At 32.7% G+C, this 19,986-nt stretch overlaps 3 protein-coding genes across 3 annotated transcripts; 2 read left to right on the forward strand and 1 right to left on the reverse strand.

The window, feature by feature from the left end:
• The first annotated feature begins 37 nt into the window (after positions 1-37).
• On the forward strand, positions 38-1,143 carry LOC145600713 (uncharacterized). The gene is made up of 3 exons (XM_081656589.1): positions 38-285; positions 351-546; positions 670-1,143. Exons 1-3 carry the CDS (start codon positions 38-40, stop codon positions 1,141-1,143), a joined length of 918 nt encoding a protein of 305 aa, XP_081512715.1.
• Positions 1,144-1,233: 90 nt separating this feature from the next.
• Positions 1,234-2,984, reverse strand: LOC145601957 (uncharacterized). Its single transcript, XM_081658048.1, has 2 exons — positions 2,862-2,984; positions 1,234-2,278 (listed from the first exon to the last, which is right to left on the reverse strand). Exons 1-2 carry the CDS (start codon positions 2,910-2,912, stop codon positions 1,526-1,528), a joined length of 804 nt encoding a protein of 267 aa, XP_081514174.1. The 5' UTR covers positions 2,913-2,984; the 3' UTR covers positions 1,234-1,525.
• A 7,308-nt stretch (positions 2,985-10,292) lies between these two features.
• On the forward strand, positions 10,293-11,603 carry LOC145602518 (BURP domain-containing protein BNM2C-like). Its single transcript, XM_081658710.1, has 2 exons — positions 10,293-10,494; positions 10,597-11,603. Exons 1-2 carry the CDS (start codon positions 10,438-10,440, stop codon positions 11,422-11,424), a joined length of 885 nt encoding a protein of 294 aa, XP_081514836.1. The 5' UTR covers positions 10,293-10,437; the 3' UTR covers positions 11,425-11,603.
• The last annotated feature ends 8,383 nt before the right edge of the window (positions 11,604-19,986 follow it).

The raw sequence follows: 19,986 nt of genomic DNA on the forward strand, positions 1-19,986 counted from the left end.
TGTCTATACCCCTTAGCTGAATGTGGTCAAGGACTTGATGGATGCTGATACTAAGGAATGGAATTATGACTTGCTCTCTGGTAATTTTGAAGAAAGGGATGTGAGATGCAATTTGTCTATAACCCTTAGTCATAGAGCTCAAAATGACACTTTGACTTGGGCATTCTCCAAAGATGGGGGCTACAATGTTAAAACTGCATACATGCTTGGGAAGTCTTGTGATTTGGGGGCTTTTCATCAAGCTTGGGTTGAAATTTGGGGACTTGATACGATTCCAATCCTAAAGTCAAGCACTTCCTCTGGCGCATTAGCACTAACTCCCTGCAAACTTGTGCCCTCCTGCATTACAGACATATGAAGGATTCTGCCCTCTGCCCATGGTGTACAAGTGCTGCAGAAATGCTTCATCACACTTTTTTTGATTGCCCAGCAGTACAGGACTTGTGGGTAGAATGTGAATGCTCTGAGCTTGTTGTCTCTGATCCTGCGTTTGACTTCAAAGAATTGCTTTTGAACTGGAAGAAAAAGAGTGAGAAAAAATGTCTGGTTGGGGTTGCTTTGCTATGGCAGATTTAGAGCCGCAGGAATGAGAAAGTCTTCAACAACAAGGAAATCCCTCACTTGATAGTTAAGAACAGAGTTTTTCGCTTGATTGAAGACTGTAGGTAGTACGCTGCTAAGGTTTATAGCTCGGTCAGCAAGAGTAAGTGCAGCAGCTCAAAGAAATGGCTTCCTCCTCCTTTTGATTTCGTTAAAATCAATTGTGATGCCTGCCTAAAGACTGATGGCTGGATTGGTCTTGGTGCTGCTGCGAGGAATGCTGCAGGGGAGGTCCGGTTTGCTGGTGTGCGACGAGTGCGTGGCTACTGGCCACCTGATATTGCTAAGTGCAAAGCTTTGTTGCTTGGTGTGACGCTTGCTAGAAGATATGGATACAAGAAAGTAATTTTTGAGTCAGATTGTCAGCATATCATTTCTCGACTCTCAAAGGCTGCAACTTTCTTTACGGATCTTGATTCGGTGCTTGATGATATTTTCTATCTTATTTCCAGTTTTGATTTTGTCTCGTGGTCTCATGTTAGAAGGGAGGGGAACTATGTCGCCCATCACCTTGCTAGTTTAGTACCGTATGGCGTTGAATAAGTTTGGGAAAATTATTGTTCGTCTGTAATTTCTCTTTATGTTCTAATGGACAATTTGTCCATTGATTAATAAAATTTGGTACTAAACGTCTTTTAAAAAAAAAAAAAAAACTTTATTTCATATGACCAGACAAAGGCTAAACTGATAAACCTTACATGAGCTTAACATAATACTCAAACACAATGATACATGTATTAATAATACTCCCAAGGAAATAGATCTTGTACATACAAACAATGCTGAATAAAATGCATGAAAACATATAAATACCCCATCATATAAGCTCATTAAAGAGCAAAAGGGGAACATTCTTAGCAAGATGGAAGGCATAATTAAACAAGACTCCTAACCATGGTAGTAGAATAAAGGTTTGGAGCATGGCTCATTCAACTGCAGTCAACTTCATAGATTCTCGCTTATCATTTTGGTGGTAGAAAAAAGGGAAAGAGTTTGGTTCAAATTCATCTGCAACCAATTTCTTAGATGTTGGCTTATCATTTTGGTGGTAGAAAAAAGGGAAAGAGTTTGGTTCAAATTCATCTGCAACCAATTTCTTAGATATTGGCTTATCATTTTGGTGGTAGAAAAAAGGGAAAGAGTTTGGTTCAAATTCATCTGCAACCAATTTCTTAAATATTGGCTTATCATTTTGGTGGTAGAAAAAAGGGAAAGAGTTTGGTTCAAATTCATTTGTAACCAATTTCTTAGATATTGGCTTATCATTTTGGTGGTAAAAAAAAGGGAAAGAGTTTGGTTCAAATTCATCTGCAACCAATTTCTTAGATATTGGCTTATCATTTTGGTGGTAGAAAAAAGGGAAAGGGTTGGAGCTTGGTTCAGATTTATCTGCAATCAATTCCTTAGATTCCGGCTTATCATTTTGGTGATAGAAAAAAATGTTGGGGCTAGGTTCAAATTTATCTGCAATCAACTTCTTAGATGCTAGCTTATCATTATGTAAGTCACAATCTTCATTATTATTGACATCTTTGATGAGACTTTTATCCGCTTCTCCTTTCTCATGGACTTCATTTGAATTTATAAAATCTTTGATAGATTCAGGAATGGGCTGCTTATCCATAACCTCTGTCCAATACTCTGCTGGGCCTTTCCTCCCATCAATCGGGCCTGCAAACTGTTCATCATATGGTATCATGAGTTAGGATTAAAAAGAAATAATGTATGTATTATTTGTAATATGTAATGTTTATGTTACTCTAATTACACTTGAATATTTCTTGTTCAAATAAGTAAAAATCATTTGACTAAGATGTAGCTAGCAGTGTCAATAATCTATCATAACTCAAATTTAAAATAGACCTAATCTGATGTCACTTAACCCGATCCGAACATCCGATGTAAATTGACACCTCTAGATACACCTTTACACTACGTTTGTTAAAGAATTTAAGTATATATTTAACATATTTAAATTATAAATAAATTAATCATTGATTAGTCAGTGCGTATCCAATTTTTAAATTAAAATAATTCTTTCTTGAAAATGATTTCTGAAAGCCATGACTGCATACGTAACTAAAGCTTTAATTTAGGCATTAAATTTTCAAAGAAAATAAAATCTTAAACATACAATGAAAGACTACATAAGTAAGAGTAATTCCATACTACAGAATATGCTTTCACTACTACTACTATTGAGAACAATATGAAAGGAATATATGTACAGAGTAGAAGCAAATAAAACATAAGAAAATTACCAAAATAATTGAGAGTAGAACTATGAACGTGATGCTGATGTTGCACTTCATACTTAAAATGCTAAATCAATAAGCTGATTTAAGGTAGCTAGTGAGTTTAACTTATATGATTCTATTTATTTGTGAAAGATAGCTAGTCCCGATTTTCTATTTATAGGGAGAAGACCAAGTAGTTAAACAATCAATAATGCAATATATGTACGGATGTACCAATGGATGAAAATATGAAATAAATGTTACTATAGAATTAGGAAGTGATATATCTTTGGAAGCTCATTATTTTTTTTAATTGTTTAGTGTTACATCCGCTTCACCTTTTAGGCTAATCCGGATTGGGATCAGTTGTGGGTGGTTAGGTTTCAGTCCTCTCCCAATTGTTGTTGCGGGGGATTGAACACGGGTTCTCCCTACCAAGTATAGTCCCAATCACCACTACACCAACAACCAATTGGTTAAGTTCATTATTTATGCAATGTAATATAAATTAATATTGATAGAGTATAAAACATATTCCTGGGCCTCAACCATAAGCTTAAGCTTTTGGTTGAGATGGTCCTCTAACATGGTATCAAGAGCCAACGTGACACAAAGGTCACGGGTTCGAATCTCATCCACCCCTCCTTCAAAGTGGAATTAATTCGCACCAAGTATGGGTGGGCCTGTGTTGCATCCACATTTCAAGCCCAAAGGGCCTTTCATAAGCTTAAGCTTTTGGTTGAGATGATCCTCTAACAAATATAAATACTTGATATTAAATGGATCTGAGTGGCAATCAAGCAACAAAAGAGGAAGCTTTATTAAAGATTCTCCAAGGATAAACATGAGCAATACAATCCTCCATCAAGACTCGCAGCTCATCATGGTCCACAGAGGACTTAGCTAGCAATGAGATGAGCTGCCTTATTGCAACGAACTTCTAGAACAGTTACAAAAATAAAAAATGCTAGTTAAGCTAAGCTAGCTAATACGAAGTACTCAGCATCTATGACAATCATCAATTGAGCTGCAGATGAAATTTCTCTTGAAGCATTTTAATAAGTTTCAATGTTAGTTTCAGCCACTCTTGTCACGCTGACGTTCAGTTGGGGCTTCACGTGTCATAGCAGCTTCGTACTCCCCAAGCAATGACATAGCCTTCGAACAAGCCAAGCAACCACAGGATCAAGCTTTTTCTTCTCAAAATTAAAACCCACGAGTTCCTTATCCCCCAAATCTGCCACACAATCATCATCACCGTGTCCCAACTGTGACCCCGTGTGCATCCGCGTCCATTGAAATAATTTCATTAATAAGGTTTTAACAAGGGTTATCATATTACAAAATGAGTACAAATTTTAAATTTATGTTCATATATCCTAAAAATATAATTTTTTAACGAAATAAACAAATACTAGATAATTAAGAGAAAATTGTGAAAAATGACCTTTTAAGGGCCTGTTCACATTGACTGAACTGAACTCAGCTGAACTGAACTGAACTGAACTGAATTGAACTGAACTGAATTGAACTCAGCTGAACTGAACTGAACTGAAATGAATATTTTATAAGAAAGGAAATTAGGAGCTGAACTGAACTGAACTGAACTAAGCTGAGCTGAACTGAACTGAACTCAGCTGAATTGAACTGAACTGAATTTCAACGTAAGAGAACAGACCCTAAATAGTCGAATTTTTGAAAAAGGACCTTTTAAGTTTTATTTTGTTTGTACGGGATACTTAGGTGAGCTTGCGAGGTGGTCAAGGTCGGAGCTCCGGCATTAACTATCACGTGATTTATTTTTTTAAAAAAAAAATTAAGAAAATCCCCCAAATTTCCCCCCTTTCCCGACCTCCGTGAGAATATTATACGAAAGGGTTAGGTTGAGAAATGAGGGAAATTTGGGAAAAATATCATTTTTTTATTTTTAAAAAAGACACATGACTAATACGTGGTAGTCAACCTCGAAGCTCCGGCGTTGACCACCATGTAAGTTCACCCTAGTACCCCATACAAACTAAATACAACTTAAAAGGTCCTTTTTCACAAGTTTTTACTTTAAAGGTCCTTTTCAAAAGGTCGACCACTTAAAAGGTCCTTTTTTCACAATTTTCTCGATAATTAATCTCCAAGCCATGCTCGTTTCTTAAATTAAAAAGGAGTACTAATTGAAATATAAAAGTCTATATGTGGTTTATTAAAGTTAAGTAAAATTACATAAGGGTGTGCTGGTAATTTACACAAAAATTCACTAAAGAGGAAACTTTTGGTTTGTTGCAGATAATGTGTAACATCCGTTTTTAGATTATATTGCAGACAATACGAAACAGGGGGTAGTAGATATTTTTTGTCTATTTGCACAAAATAAACCTAATTTTTTTAAAAATCATTTTCTTAAAATAATAGGAAATTTTGACAATTACCATCTTCTGTTATGTCCATTTTAGCAATTACCACCTTCTATTTTTTATTTTGAAAATTACCACCTTCTATTTTCAAAAACATCAAAAGTTACCACCTTCTTGCCCACCAACTACCACGTGACGTCATTTTGGACCCATTTCTTCCCTTTCCTCCCTATTTCCCTCACATTTCTCGTTCCTATTTGGATTGTCATCTCCCCTTTCACTTTTTTCCCCCAAACCACCAATAATTGTTCGTCAATTTTGATTTAGAGGAGTGAATTGAAGTGTTTTTGATTGTTTGGGGGAAAAGAAGTGAAAGGGGGGATGAGAATCGATTTAGGAATGAGAATTGTGAGGAAAATAGGGAGGAAAGGGAAAGAATGGGCCCAAAATGACGTCACGTGGTAGTTGGGGGGCAAGAAGGTGGTAATTTTGATGTTTTTGAAAATAGAAGGTGTTACTTTTCAAAATAAAAAATAAAAGGTGGTAATTGCTAAAATGGACATAACAGAAGGTGGTAATTGTCAAATTTTCCAAAATAATAAAAAAAGAATTAATTTTTTCTTCTCTTCTACTCTTCTCTAGCTTACTTAAAATTTAATAAGATTCTTATTATCTCTCTAAGTTCATAAAATTCTCATATATACTTAGAGCCTGTTCACATTTACTTAATTTCAGTTCAGTTCAGTTTATTTCAGCTCCAACCAGTCCAGTTCAGCTCCAATCAATTCAGTTCAGTTCAGTTCAGCTTTTAATTTCCCTCTCTCATAAAATATTTATTTCAGCTCAATTCAGTTCAGTTCAGTTCAGCTCTAATCAGTTCAGTTCAGTTCAATTCAGCTCCAATCAGTTCAGTTCAGTTCAGCTCAGTTTAGTAAATGTGAACAGACCCTTGGTATTTCACTATCTAATTAAATACACGTACAAGACTCATTTTCTGTTATACTTTTCACTCTCAAATTCATTCACCATTACTTAAATGATGAGAATATATATTCAGTTTATTTTATGTATCAAACATTATTCTATTGTTGTAATATACCGTAACATGATTCATGTGGTTGTCTATAAATTTAATTTATCTTCTTCTAACTATTTTTTTTGCAATATTTATAACTGGTTTAATTTATTTTATAGCGCCTTCTATCCAAGGCCGTAGAAGGGGGTGTGCAAGAAGGTCTCTTGCACAGTGCCCCAATTTACAGAGGGCTCCTTTTTTTTTCTTACTTTTTGTTTGGCTTTTTTTTGTTTGGCTTTTTTTTTTTTTTTATTTTATTTTTTTTTAGTGTAAAAGTTGATACCCTTTATTAAATTTTTGAAATCAATTAAGTCAGCATTAGTGCATTATTCTCACGCCTACCAATTCTCCAATTCCTATGCTTATTTCTAGGCCTGTACAAAACTATCCGAGAATTCGAAAATCCGATAATCCAATCCGCAACCGATCCGAATTTTTGGATATCCGATCCGAGTTTTCATTTCGGATCGGATATCCGATCCGAAAAAGCGGATATCGGATGCGGATTTGGATATTAATTTTCATAATTTCGGATATCCGATATCCGAAAGATATCCGAAATATAAAGCCTAAAATAGTGAAATATATATAAAATTTTTAAATTGTTCATATAAAACTAACCCTGTATTATTAACTTATTGTAATATTCTTAATATATTTGATGATAATATTAATTGCAAAAGGACTACTATTTTTGTTAAAATATTTTGTACAACTTAGCGATAAAAAAACGGTAATCATAACAATTTTACTTAATATTGGATAATGGATATCCGAAGCATCCGATCCGAAAATTTTGGATATCCGAATTTTTCAAATCGGATTTGGATATCAATTTTTGATATCCGAGTCTTCGGATATCCGATCCGAAATCACATTTCGGATCGGATATCCGATCCGTGAACAGGCCTACTTATTTCCATTTCCCTTATTCAAGCTTCCATATTCATTTCTTTAACTTCCATATTCTTCCATCAATATTCTAATTAATCTTAATTTTCAAATGTAAAACAAACTAGAAAAAAAAAAAAAAATTCTATTTCTCCATTAAAGATAGACATATATATAAACAAAAATAAATCAAGAATAAAATACAAACACTCATATACTCAAATTGCTTTGTGAATTGTTAATTTAAGACTTTGAGTGATTTCGATAATTTCATGGAAGTTTTTGCTTAGTTCATCCTTCGTTAGATTTACGGTAAGTAAATTGTTTTATTTTAGCAATATCAATTAGTTCCTTTACTTTTTTTTCCTTCTAAATATACTATGAAGCTATAAGTATGTATTAGTTTTAAATTTTCATGAAATAAGTACATAAACGTGTAATTATTTTTGTCGGTAAGGTTGAACTTGTTAGTGACGTGCCTAGTGCAAAATTTATAATGCTGATGATACTAATAATGTTAACGTTGGGTTTTTTTGGCACAAGTGTTGTTGGTGATGTGTCTATTGCAAATAATATGTATTATTTGTCGGTTCGACATATTACCTAAATGTAAGTACTATTATAAAAATATGTATAAAATTGAAATTATTAAGGGCCCATTTTTTATTTTAGAACAGGACCCCAAAATTAATGAGACGGCCCTCACTGAAAAATGCCGTAACGTGATTCATATGGTTGTCTAATTGCCGTCCTCTCATCATATCCATGCAAGTTGCTGAATAATGTTGTTAAACAGTAAATCACTACGTCTACTATGCATTATGGCTAACTTTAAATGACTTTGTATCACAAAAAAAAAAAAAATATTATATATATATATATATATATATATATATATATATATATATATATATATATATATATATATATATATATATATATATATATATATATATATATATATATAATAGTTTCTTCTTTTTTCTTTTTTTTTTTTTTTTTTTTTTTTTTTTACCTTGTATTCATGTAATATACATAGTTTTTTTTTTTTTTTTTTTTTTTTTTTTTTTTTTTTTTGTGACACAAAGTCGTTTATAGTTAGCAATAATGCATAGAAGACGTAGTGATTTACTGTTTAACAACATTATTCAGCAACTTGCATGGATATGATGAGAGGACGGCAATTAGACAACCATATGAATCACGTTACGGCATTTTTCAGTGAGGGCCGTCTCATTAATTTTGGGGGTCCTGTTTTAAAATAAAAAATGGGTCCTTAATAATTTCAATATTATACATATTTTTATAATAGTACTTACATTTAGGTAATATGTCGAACCGACAAATAATACATGTTATTTGCAATAGACACATCACCAACAACACTTGTGCCAAAAAAACCCAACGTTAACATTATTAGTATCATCAGCATTATAAATTTTGCACTAGGCACGTCACTAACAAGTTCAACCTTACCGACAAAAATAATTACACGTTTATGTACTTATTTCATGAAAATTTAAAACTAATACATACTTGTAGATTCATAGTATATTTAGAAGAAAAAAAAAATAAAGGAACTAATTGATATTGCTAAATAAAACAATTTACTTACCGTAAATCTAACGAAGGATGAACTAAGCAAAAACTTCCATGAAATTATCGAAATCACTCAAAGTCTTAAATTAACAATTCACAAAGCAATTTGAGTACATGACTATATGAGGGTTTGTATTTTATTCTTGATTTATTTTTGTTTATATATATGTCTATCTTTAATGGAGAAATAGATTTTTTTTTTTTTTTTTCTAGTTTGTTTTACATTTGAAAATTTTGAAAAATTAATTAGAATATTGATGGAAGAATATGGAAAGTTGAAGAAATGAATATGGAAGCTTGAATAAGGGAGATGGAAATAAGCATAGGAATTGGAGAATTGGTAGGCGTGAGAATAATGCACTAATGCTGACCTAATTGATTTCTAAAATTTAATAAAGGGTATCAACTTTTACATTAAAAAAATAAAAAATAAAAAATAATAAAAAAAGCCAAACAAAAAGTAAAAAAGTAAATAAAAAAAAGGGGGCCCTCTGTAAATTGGGGCCCTGTGCAAGAGACGTTCTTGCACACCCCCTTCTACGGCCTTGGTGGGGAGCCGTTACAATTATTGTCGAGGAAATACAAGTTAATCAGGATGATTGACAAACTCATCCAATCAGGGCCTATTTTAGGGCATGTTCACATTTACTTAATTTCAGTTCAGTTCAGTTCAATTCAGCTCCAATCAGTTCAGTTCAGTTCCAATCAGTTCAGTTTAGTTCAGTTCAGCTCAGCTCTTAGTTTCCCTCTCTCATAAAATATTCATTTCAGCTCAATTCAGTTCAGTTCCAATCAGTTCAGTTCAGTTCAGTTCAGTTCCAATCAGTTCATTTCAGTTCAGCTCAATTCAGTAAATGTGAACAGACCCTTAGTCTTTTCAATGATTTAGTTGGGGGTAATTCTGTAACTGTAGCAAGATGTTCCTCAAACGGCTAAATGACATGGCAAATTGTTGACTAACGTTGGGGATAGTTAATACCGTAACCACCATCTGCATTTCGTGAATCACTTTCCCTTTTCAAACCATTAGAGGAATTCCCCAAATTGAATTTCCTCCGCAATTCGAAATCCAATTCATCCCAGCCATTGACATAAGTTTACTGCCTCAGAATTGAGTCACTACCACATACCATAACAGATCTATCAACTACACTTTAACAATTCAATTCAACACACACAAAAAATAAAAAAATAAAAATAAAATTAAAAAAAAAACCTATACAACCGAATAATGCTGTCGGAGTTTGTAATTCTCTGAGGATCATCTTCTTCTATGGAATACGGTTCTCTTCGACTCTCGTGCAGTAATGTGTAACAACGAAGATCCAGATGAGAATGTAGGAGTGAATATTTTTGGGAATTAAAAAAGTAACGACGCTACTTACCTCCGTTTCAAACGTCCATAATCTTGCCGTTAGTTTCTCACAGTTGAAGTCCGTACTTTGCATTAATATAATATTTATCCTGACATACCATGGCCCACCAAGTAGACTGATTTACAAATATTTGTAGATCAGCCTGATCGACTGGGGCTGTGTCTGACACTACTAGTCCAAAAATCAGTGAATCTATATTTCATCACGCATTAATAATTACATCCAAAACCTTATAAAAATGTAGCCTCATACTGCCCTCATCAGTCATCAAACATTCACACTAATAACACATTTCAAGCTAAATTTTAAAGATGCATTATTCTCAATTCACTCGGTGGAGTTTGGCTTTGTATTTGCTTCTATTAATGGTGAACTATCTTCTTTATTATGTATTGTATAATTTGCATATTATTTTGTCTTGAACCTTAAATTAACTAATAATAAGAATTGAATTTGAATTTCTTTGGCAGATTGGTTATGCAATTGGAGAAAACGTTGCAACGAATCGAAACAATGAAGGAAGTCATCATCATGTACATCAAGGCCATTCAACAACACCACACATAGACCATTCAGTGCAAATATTTATCACCCCTAAAGACCTTAAGCTAGGAAATGTATTTCCTATTTTCTTTAAAGGTCGAAATCCTTCTTCGCGTACTCCTCATTTTCTTCCTAGAGAAGAATCCGAGTTAATACCTTTTTCACCATCTAAACTCCCTTATCTTCTTAAACTCTTCGGCTTCTCTCAAGGTTCGCCTGAAGCTAAAGCCATGGAAGATACTCTAAGACTATGTATCATAACGAAACCTATCCAAGGAGAGACTAAGTATTGTCCAACTTCCTTAGAGTCTATGCTTGATTTTGTGCATAAAATCTTCGGATCATCAACAAAGTTTAGGGCCTTGATGACCACCCAAAACTTCGTGAAATTTGGTAGTATTTTACAAAATTATACCATAGTAGATGAACCTAGAGAAATACTAGCCCCGAAAATGGTTGCTTGTCACATCATGCCGTACCCATACGTGGTGTACTATTGCCATTTCCAAGAAAGCGAAAGCAAGGTGTTTCAAGTTTCATTAAGAGGTGAAGATGATAACAATATTGTACATGAAGCTGTTGCTGTTTGTCACATGGATACCTCTCAATGGAGTCCTGATCATGTCTCGTTTCGAGTTCTAGGCATTAAGCCTGGTTCATCCCCAGTTTGCCATTTCTTTCCTGCAGATAATCTTGTTTGGGTGCCAATAATATCTTATGCTACTGATAATTCAGTAGGCAGAGTTTCAAGCTAAGTATGTAATTAACAATGGCTGAATTGTATGGTACTACTTATATATTATGGGGTACAACCGTACAAGTATAATAATATTAGTGACTATGTGGTCTAAATCTGCTGTAATACCAAATGATGATCGAATTGAATGTATCGTAATAAATTAAAAAAAATATAGTTTTGAGTTTTTGATTTACACTTCTATTATTGTTCATTTATCATTTTTTTGGCTTTGTGGGACTTGGGAAATGTAGGCTTAGAGAGCTATACTCCTTTTTTTTTTTTTTTTTTTTTTTTTGGAAAAAAAAAATTCATTTTTGTTTAAGAGAGAATTTTGTTAAAGAAGTTGAAAAGCTAGATTAAATCTAAGAGCTATAATCTGAATACCCCTGCATCCTAACTCAGAAAAATAATGGGCTTGCCCCAATTTCTCATAGTGAGACACACAAATCGTTTCGGCATTTTCGTAAATAAACCAATAACTTTATTCAATTATCATCAATTGTGGAGCCCACAATAATGAAAAAGTTATTAATTTATTTACAAAAATGTCATTGTGAGAAATAATTTTTGTTTCCCACTATGTGACACTGTATCGTTGATTACCAAAATAACAATTATTTTAATTAAAATTATTAACCATGGTTAATATTTTATTTTAAAAACATCCATCCCAACCTCCCAGCTATTAAGTACATGTCACAAATTAAGTCACAAACAAGTTATTATTACTATTACTATTTACAATATCCTTGGTCTCCAAGGCAGGAAGACCCTTGGCCTCCAAGGTTATAATACTTGCTCACCAAGATCAAGGCTTACATTTGTAATATAAATATCCATCATATTCCTCTTGTTTTGAAGACATGGCACAAGAGGCACAACTTGCTCATTAGTGAGTTTCTTAGCTCTCTTTGGGAATTAGATCCAATATAATATAGAGAATCATACCATACTCCTGTACCCTTCAGGGTTGTACTCTCATACCCTATTTCATATATTGGATAATTAGTACTCGTTGTTAGTGGTGGGTTGTTTACCTCATTTGAGGGTTTTTTTTCCCATGTTAAATTTGTGTGTTTCTAATTACTCTTTCACAAACTATTGGATCAGTCAAGCCTGACCAAATAGTCACTAGTGGAAAAAAGGCCATCTGTAACGAGCAAAAAGGGCCCATCCGTAACAGGCAGCGTCCGTTACGTATGCGGCCGTTACGGATGGCCATTATTATTCGTAACGGGTACTGTCCGTTACGAATAACAACTTATTCGTAACGGACATTTCAAATATCCGTTACGAATAATGAGTTATTCGTAACGGGCGTTTCAGGTGCCCGTTACGAATAAGACCTTTTTTGAACAAAAATAAGTCCTTATTCATAACGGGTAGGTCAAGTGTCCGTTACAAATAAGTACTTGTCCATAACAGGCAAGTGAAATGTCCGTTACAAATAAGTACTTATTTGTAATGGGCACTCTACTTGCCCGTTACAAATAGATAGATATTTGTAACAGATATTCATTGTGCCCATTACAAATAATGTTTAGAAAAGTCAAAATATTAGGGGTATTTGTAACGGGCACAATATATGTACCAGTTACAAATACCCCTATTTCTTATCCCTTCACCACTCATATTTCCCACCAAATCCAAACATTTGTTTTCATGGCACAAATATATAATTATCAAACATGTCATATACACCAAATTTATTATACAATAAAAAATTGCTTACAAACTCATAATATTGTAAAAGGTTAATGATTATAAAAAAAAGTAAATAATATAGCTTAAACAGCAGCAGTAACAGCATCCTAGAGCATCAGTAACAGCAAATCAGCAGCAAGCCAGCAACCATAACAGTAGCAGCTGCAGCATAGAAACGTCCCTAATCTTTTTTCCTTCTCACCTAATCCAATCAATAAAAAAAAATTCAGAATCACAAAAACAGATAACATCTCAATAACACAAAAAAGAAACTCAAAATAACAATGTCATTTCAGAATAACAGCATACTGGAATGCATTAGGCAGAAAGTAATATAGTGCCAACATGATTCCAAAGGAATGAAGTTTATTTGCTATCACAAGGATTATTAGTTATGACAGGTGTAAAATGAAGAGACCTAAATCATCCAGTTGATAAAATCCATGTCCAGATTACGATAGAGTGAGCATTGGCTTGTACCATAAAAGCAAGTAGCAGCGCCTGGGTTACTTCACATCTTATTTTATCATATTATAGTAAAGAATAATGCATATGGAATTAAGACTAGCATGAGAATGCTGGGTGGAAAGAAAGCCTAGTTTGTCAAACTAAGTTACACCAAAGATCAAATTTAAGTTCCTAATCCTTTTCATAATTAATGAATGATCTCATAATCATGATCCAAGGAATGTTAGGGTCAAAGGGTTTTGAGTTAAGTTAGAATAAGATGGAAGACACAAGATCTATCAGCAAACAATACATAGTATTCATACAAATAATGGAGGAGCAGTTACAAATCTTACGATCAACTTTAACCATTTACTAGTACTATATTTCAGAATTACCAAATTTACAAGCCATACCTCTCTATAAATTAGCTCTCTAACATCATCTTCAAGGGTCACGATCTGCACTTGACAATCCATATAAGTATGGATCAGTTAATGCCTGCAAACACAAATAACAAGAAATTCAAGTGTTTGACTTTCATTTGATTCAACTAGCTTTGTTTGATAGGTGTTTTACATTCATTTGATTCAACTAGCTTTATTGAATACATTTGACTTTCATTTAATTTAAAAAGGTTTGTTTGAATGCATTTTACTTTCATCAAATTCAAGGAACTTGTGCACAATAGCTCATTTGATTCTGATGAATGAATTTCATTTTCATTTGATTCAAATAACTTTGTTTGATAGGTGTTTGACATTCATCTGATTCAATTAGCTTTGTTTAATGAATTTCATTTTCATTTGATTGTTTAATGAATTTCATTTTCATTTGATTCAAACAACTTTGTTTGATAGGTGTTTTACATTCATTTAATTCAACTAGCTTTGTTTGATAGGTATTTGACATTCATTTGATTCAACTAGCTTTGTTAAATATATTTGACATTTATTTGATAATCCAACTAGCTTTGTTGAATACATTTGACTTTCATTTAGTTTAAATGTTTGAATGCATTTTACTTTCATCAAATTCAAGGAACTTGTGCACAATAACTCATTTGATTCAATTAACTTTGTTGAATGAATTTCAATTTCATTTGATTCAAATAACTTTGTTTGATAGATGTTTGAAATTCATTTGATTCAATTAGCTTTGTTTAATGAATTTCATTTTCATTTGATTCAAATAACTTTGTTTGAATTGACTTTCATTTGATTCAATTAGTTTTGTCGAATGCATTTGACTTTCATTTGATTCAAAAAGATTTATTTGAATGATGACTGTGACTTTAATTTGATTCGTAAAGCATTGCTTTAAAGTGTTTGACTTTCATTTTACTCAATTTTAATTTGGAGGTTTATAGTATGTCAATAGTCTCTTTCCTTAAGAAGGGATCAATGATACCCACACTTAAGGGATCGAATCACTTGAATGTTTTTTACTTTCATTTAATTCAATTAGGTATGTTGAATGTATTGGACCTTTGACTAAAGGCCCAACACATTTATCCCAAACAAAACATAACTTACGCATATCTTAAGTGCACACTCATGCACCTAGAAATAGGTGTAACAACAGCACAATATGAACATTATTTTTTTCAGAAAGTGAACATTAGCTTTCTTCTCCTCAATTTTTCTCCTTCTTTTTTATTTTCTCTCTCCTCTGTTTTTTTTAATTTCCCCCTTTTTTACACATTTTTTGATTAAATTTGTTTCTTACGACATGAAATTAGTTATTAAGTATGAATTTTTGTGTGAATCTCGATTTTGTGCTTTAATTTCGATTAAATAAGGTTTATATGAATCTTTGAATTCAAAAATTATACTCTGTTATTCTCCTTCCTTCTTTAATTCCTTTTTCCTCTGTTTTTTTTTTCTATTTTTCTCGTTTTTTTTATTTAACGATTGAATTTGTTCCTTACACTATGGAATTGGTTGTTTATCCCGTTTTTTGAATTCATATGAATTGATTTTTTTTATCTTCGATCAATTTCAGCTGTGTATGAATTTCATCTGATTTTCTGCATATTTTTTTTATCAATGAACATAATCATGCAAAATATGAACATATGTATAGGCTCCCTTAAATGTGAACATTGGCTTTTCAAAAAGTGAATATAGGCATAAAACATATGAACATATGAATTTCAGAAAGTAAACATAACAATTCAAATATGAGCGTAAGCATTGGTTTCCTTAAAGTGAATATAACCATTTAAAAGGTGAACATATGTGTAAAAAAATATGAACATATGCATTAAAGAAAGAGAACAATGCATAAACAGACTTAATGAGAATATTTATGAACAACAAATATTTACTATTAATATTTACATTATGAACATATAAAATATCATTATGAATATAAGACATTTAATTATGAACATAAAAAATAATATGATTATGAAACATATGCATCTTAAGTATTAAAAATATGAACATATGCATCATAAGTGTTAAAAATATGGACATATGCATCATAAGTATTAAAAATATGAACATATGCATTCAAAATATGAGCAATGCATTGGTTCATTTTTGAATGCGTATGAACATAATTAAGCATTTGAGAAGGTGAACATATTCATACAAAAATATGAACATATGGATTTAGAAAGTGAATATAAGCATTTCGGGAAGTTTACAAAAGGATTCAAAATATGAACATAAGAATTCAAAATATGAACATATGCATTTCGGAATGTGAGCATAAGATATCCGTTTGATTTCACTAATTTTTTTGACAATTCCAATGAAAAATTTCGAACAATAGAGTATCGAACAATATTCAAACAAAATTAAGTGATAATCATATAAATTCAAACAAAATTAAGTGAAATTTACATAAAATTGTCTTTTTTTAGGGAGGATCCTTTTGGTTTTGCATCTCTTCTCTAATATCCATTGATGTTTTTGCAGTTTTTTAGTGAGAGAAAATGAAATAGAGGAGAGAGAAAGTGAAAAAGAGGAGAGAGAAAATCATATAGAAGAAGAAGAGTTTTGAGTTTGGAGGTGACGTTACATTTATTGGGTATGGGTGGGTGTATTGGGTGTGGATGGGTATATTGCAGTTTTCGTGTTTTTTGGTTTTAGGGCTTTTTTAATTGGGTTGTTTGTAATTAGGCTTCTAGGTTGCGTTGTTACACCTATCTAAGTTATGCACCTTAGACTAATTGCATAACTTAATACTTGTGAATTATATAAAAGCCTGCACTATGTGTCATTTGGCCTTTAACTAAATGCCCAACACACTTATTTTACATGGTGTCTTCACTGAGCATGGGCCTAACCATTTAACCATAACTTTAACTAGGGGTGAGCAAAAAATCAGGGTACCCAGAATAGGAACCGGAACCTGTTAGGAACCGAAACCTGTACAAGAGGTTCCGGTTCCGGGTAGCAAATTAGAGAACATGTTGTAACAGGTTCTGGTACGTTCTCAATTTTTTGGAACCAGAACATGTAAGGTACCCTGTACCTGATAAAAGTATCACTTAATTTCAAATTATACACTAATTCTTACTCAATTTAAATAATAAATATCAAAATTACAATTATAAAAATATATACATTAAATTTGTTAGACAACTACTATTAGTTTGTCTTATTTGCAAGTTGCAAACATTATAAATTAGTGACCAACCAGTTTTTTATTAAAAAATCTGCGAAAAAGTTAGTGAGTATATTATAATACAGTGTACCCTAAATCGAAACCGGAACACGTAGGTTCTGGTTCCGGTTCCCAATTTCCAGGAACCTGTCCAACAGGTTCCGATTTCGGTTCCCATTTTGAGGAACCTGTTGTAACATGTTTCGGTTCCGGTTCCTGGAATTTTTACAGGGTACCCTGGTATGCTCACCCCTAACTTTAACCATTTACCCACCAATTTTTCATTTTCATTTTCAATTTCGTCATATTAATCTACTATATACATGTTGAGTTTCAAATTTAATTTACATGTTGATTTATACTTAACATGGGCCTAACCATGTTTGATTTACTAATTTAACTGTAACACACCTCACAAATTTAAATACATGGATGTTCAGTAAGTTACATGTTGAATTTAGTGGCGGACCTACCTTTGGGCAAGGTAGGTCACGTGACCTAGCAAAAAAAAAACCCAAAACTTACCTTTCTTACAAATTTCTCAGATTTTACAAAAGCCCATTACTCCATTAGCCACTAATCCACTATTCCACTACGGGACAAATGAAATTGGCTATTGTAATTGTTTGCCAAACTGACTATTGAGAAAATTGAGAATAATTGTTGAATTTAAACTAAAAAAAGGTGAATATTGAATTGTTTGCTAAATTGAAAATATAAGTTGCTCCGTATCAAGCTTATTAGCTTACATTTGTATAATTAACTTTGTTGACAATAGCAGTATGTTTAATCTTATTAAATTTGTGTCCTAATTTTTGGAATGAAAATAAGGGGAAAAAAAATGTGTGATTGGTACGTGGGTGATGGTTATTTATTACTCCGTATCAAAATACGAAAACTTGTAAGAAACAATTTTACATTTTTTTTATTTAATTATAATATGGATAGATATTTACTTTTAGAATATTTTTTTGTTTAATAACTACCTCCATTTTATGTCTCACAAAAAGTACCCTTTTATTCCATCTTTTTTTTTTTAATTACGACCTTCGTTACAATGGGTGACGGTGACCCAGCACTTAAAAAATCCTGGATCCGCCACTGGTTGAATTATACCTTATAATTGCAGATTAATGTTAATGGTTACATTGATCAAGGGTGTACAAAATAATTAAACAGATGAATGTTAATGTTAATGGTACGTAATTACAAATTTAAATTCATGAATGTTAATTGCAGATAACGTTTACCATTAATATTAATTATAGCCTAATTTATTTATTCTAAGGGTACGTAATTTTTTTGACACAAGACAATACTTGTATGAATTAATACTCTGAATTAACATGTTGATATATATACAAATAAAAGAAAGTAAAAATCTATTATGCCCAATTAATTTAAGCCTCCTTCTTCCAAAATCCTAATCTGCCATTTGTGCTGGAGTATACTTATTCAACCCATTTGCAACACGTGGATGTTCAGCAAGTTAACATGGCTCCCTCTTCAAATAACGACAGTTAACACTTGCTAGTGCACATGTGGATGCTCAGTCATCTGAAATAATTCCAGTCATCAGGTGGAATTGACTAGCATATCCTCAACTAACTGAGATGAAATGACCAAATTACCCTTAGATTGACCAAAAACGTTTACCATGGAGATAAACTTGGAATTCCCGATATACAAATTGAGTCTTGGATAGTTGGATCGAGGTTGGCCCCTAGCTAGCTACCTACTTAGCTAGTGCAACCTGTACGACTACACAAAGCCCTAAAATTGTTGGGGTTTAGATCTGTATTTTATAATTAATATTATAAAGTTCATAATATGTCATTTGGAGAGTATTCCTAAAATGAAAGTTGATAGAAGCCAAAGGTAAGGATTTTTTTTTTTTTTGCAAGTGCCAAAGGTCTAGAATTTAAATTAAGGAGTACGTTTAAAAGAGAAGGAAATATCTTATTTTCTAAATCTAGTATTAATGGTGATTGTTGTTGAAGATTCATGTTACTTGTTAAAGTTATACTCCGTATTAAGGAAGGGTTAAAGGGTTTTTTTTTTTTTTTTTTTTTTTTTTTTTTTTTTTTTTTTCCGAAAAAAATAGGTTAAAGTTAGTAACACCTTCATAATAAATGAACAATCTTGTCACACCCCACATACAACTAATTATAGTTTTTTTTTAAAATATGTATTTCATAGAGTGGTTGTTGCAAGCCTCAGGAAGCTTGTAACTTCGATTACATAAGCCCGTCAATTTGGATAAATCCAGAGAACGGAACTTACTCAAATGTTGATTGCAATAAATGGGATAATGATCCAAACACCCTATGCTTCGATAAGTTCGATTGCAAATCATGCAAGGGTGCTTTTCTTGAAGATGTAACGACTCAATGGTTTACAAGGGGTGTTATTTTGGTATTGCTAGCGAGCACACATCTCTTGCTTGGTATATATCTGTATGGGATGATATCCGGGCATGACCGATATCTTGCGAAAGCACGTGACCAGATCGCAAGAAGACGCCGATATGTTACAGAAAGAGGACATGTCGGCCTGCCGCAATTTAACACGTGGCAACAGAAACTCGACACTTGGCGCAAAAGGTTGTGCATGGGTGAAAGCCACCTGTCAAGGTAGATTACTATAAATAAGTAGGTAAGACCTCATTAATAGGGACAATTAATGACTCTCTCTCTCTCTCTAATCTCTCTCTACTTTCTTTCTCTTACTTATCTTCTCATCTCAAATACTTTCTGACTTTATCATCGGAGTGGTTATCCCCGGATCACCCCGGGGTTAGCTAACTTCT

The sequence above is a fragment of the Chenopodium album genome, chromosome 21, assembly GCF_948465745.1.
Source record: "Chenopodium album chromosome 21, dcCheAlbu1.1, whole genome shotgun sequence".
In the NCBI taxonomy this organism is placed as follows: domain Eukaryota; kingdom Viridiplantae; phylum Streptophyta; class Magnoliopsida; order Caryophyllales; family Amaranthaceae; genus Chenopodium; species Chenopodium album.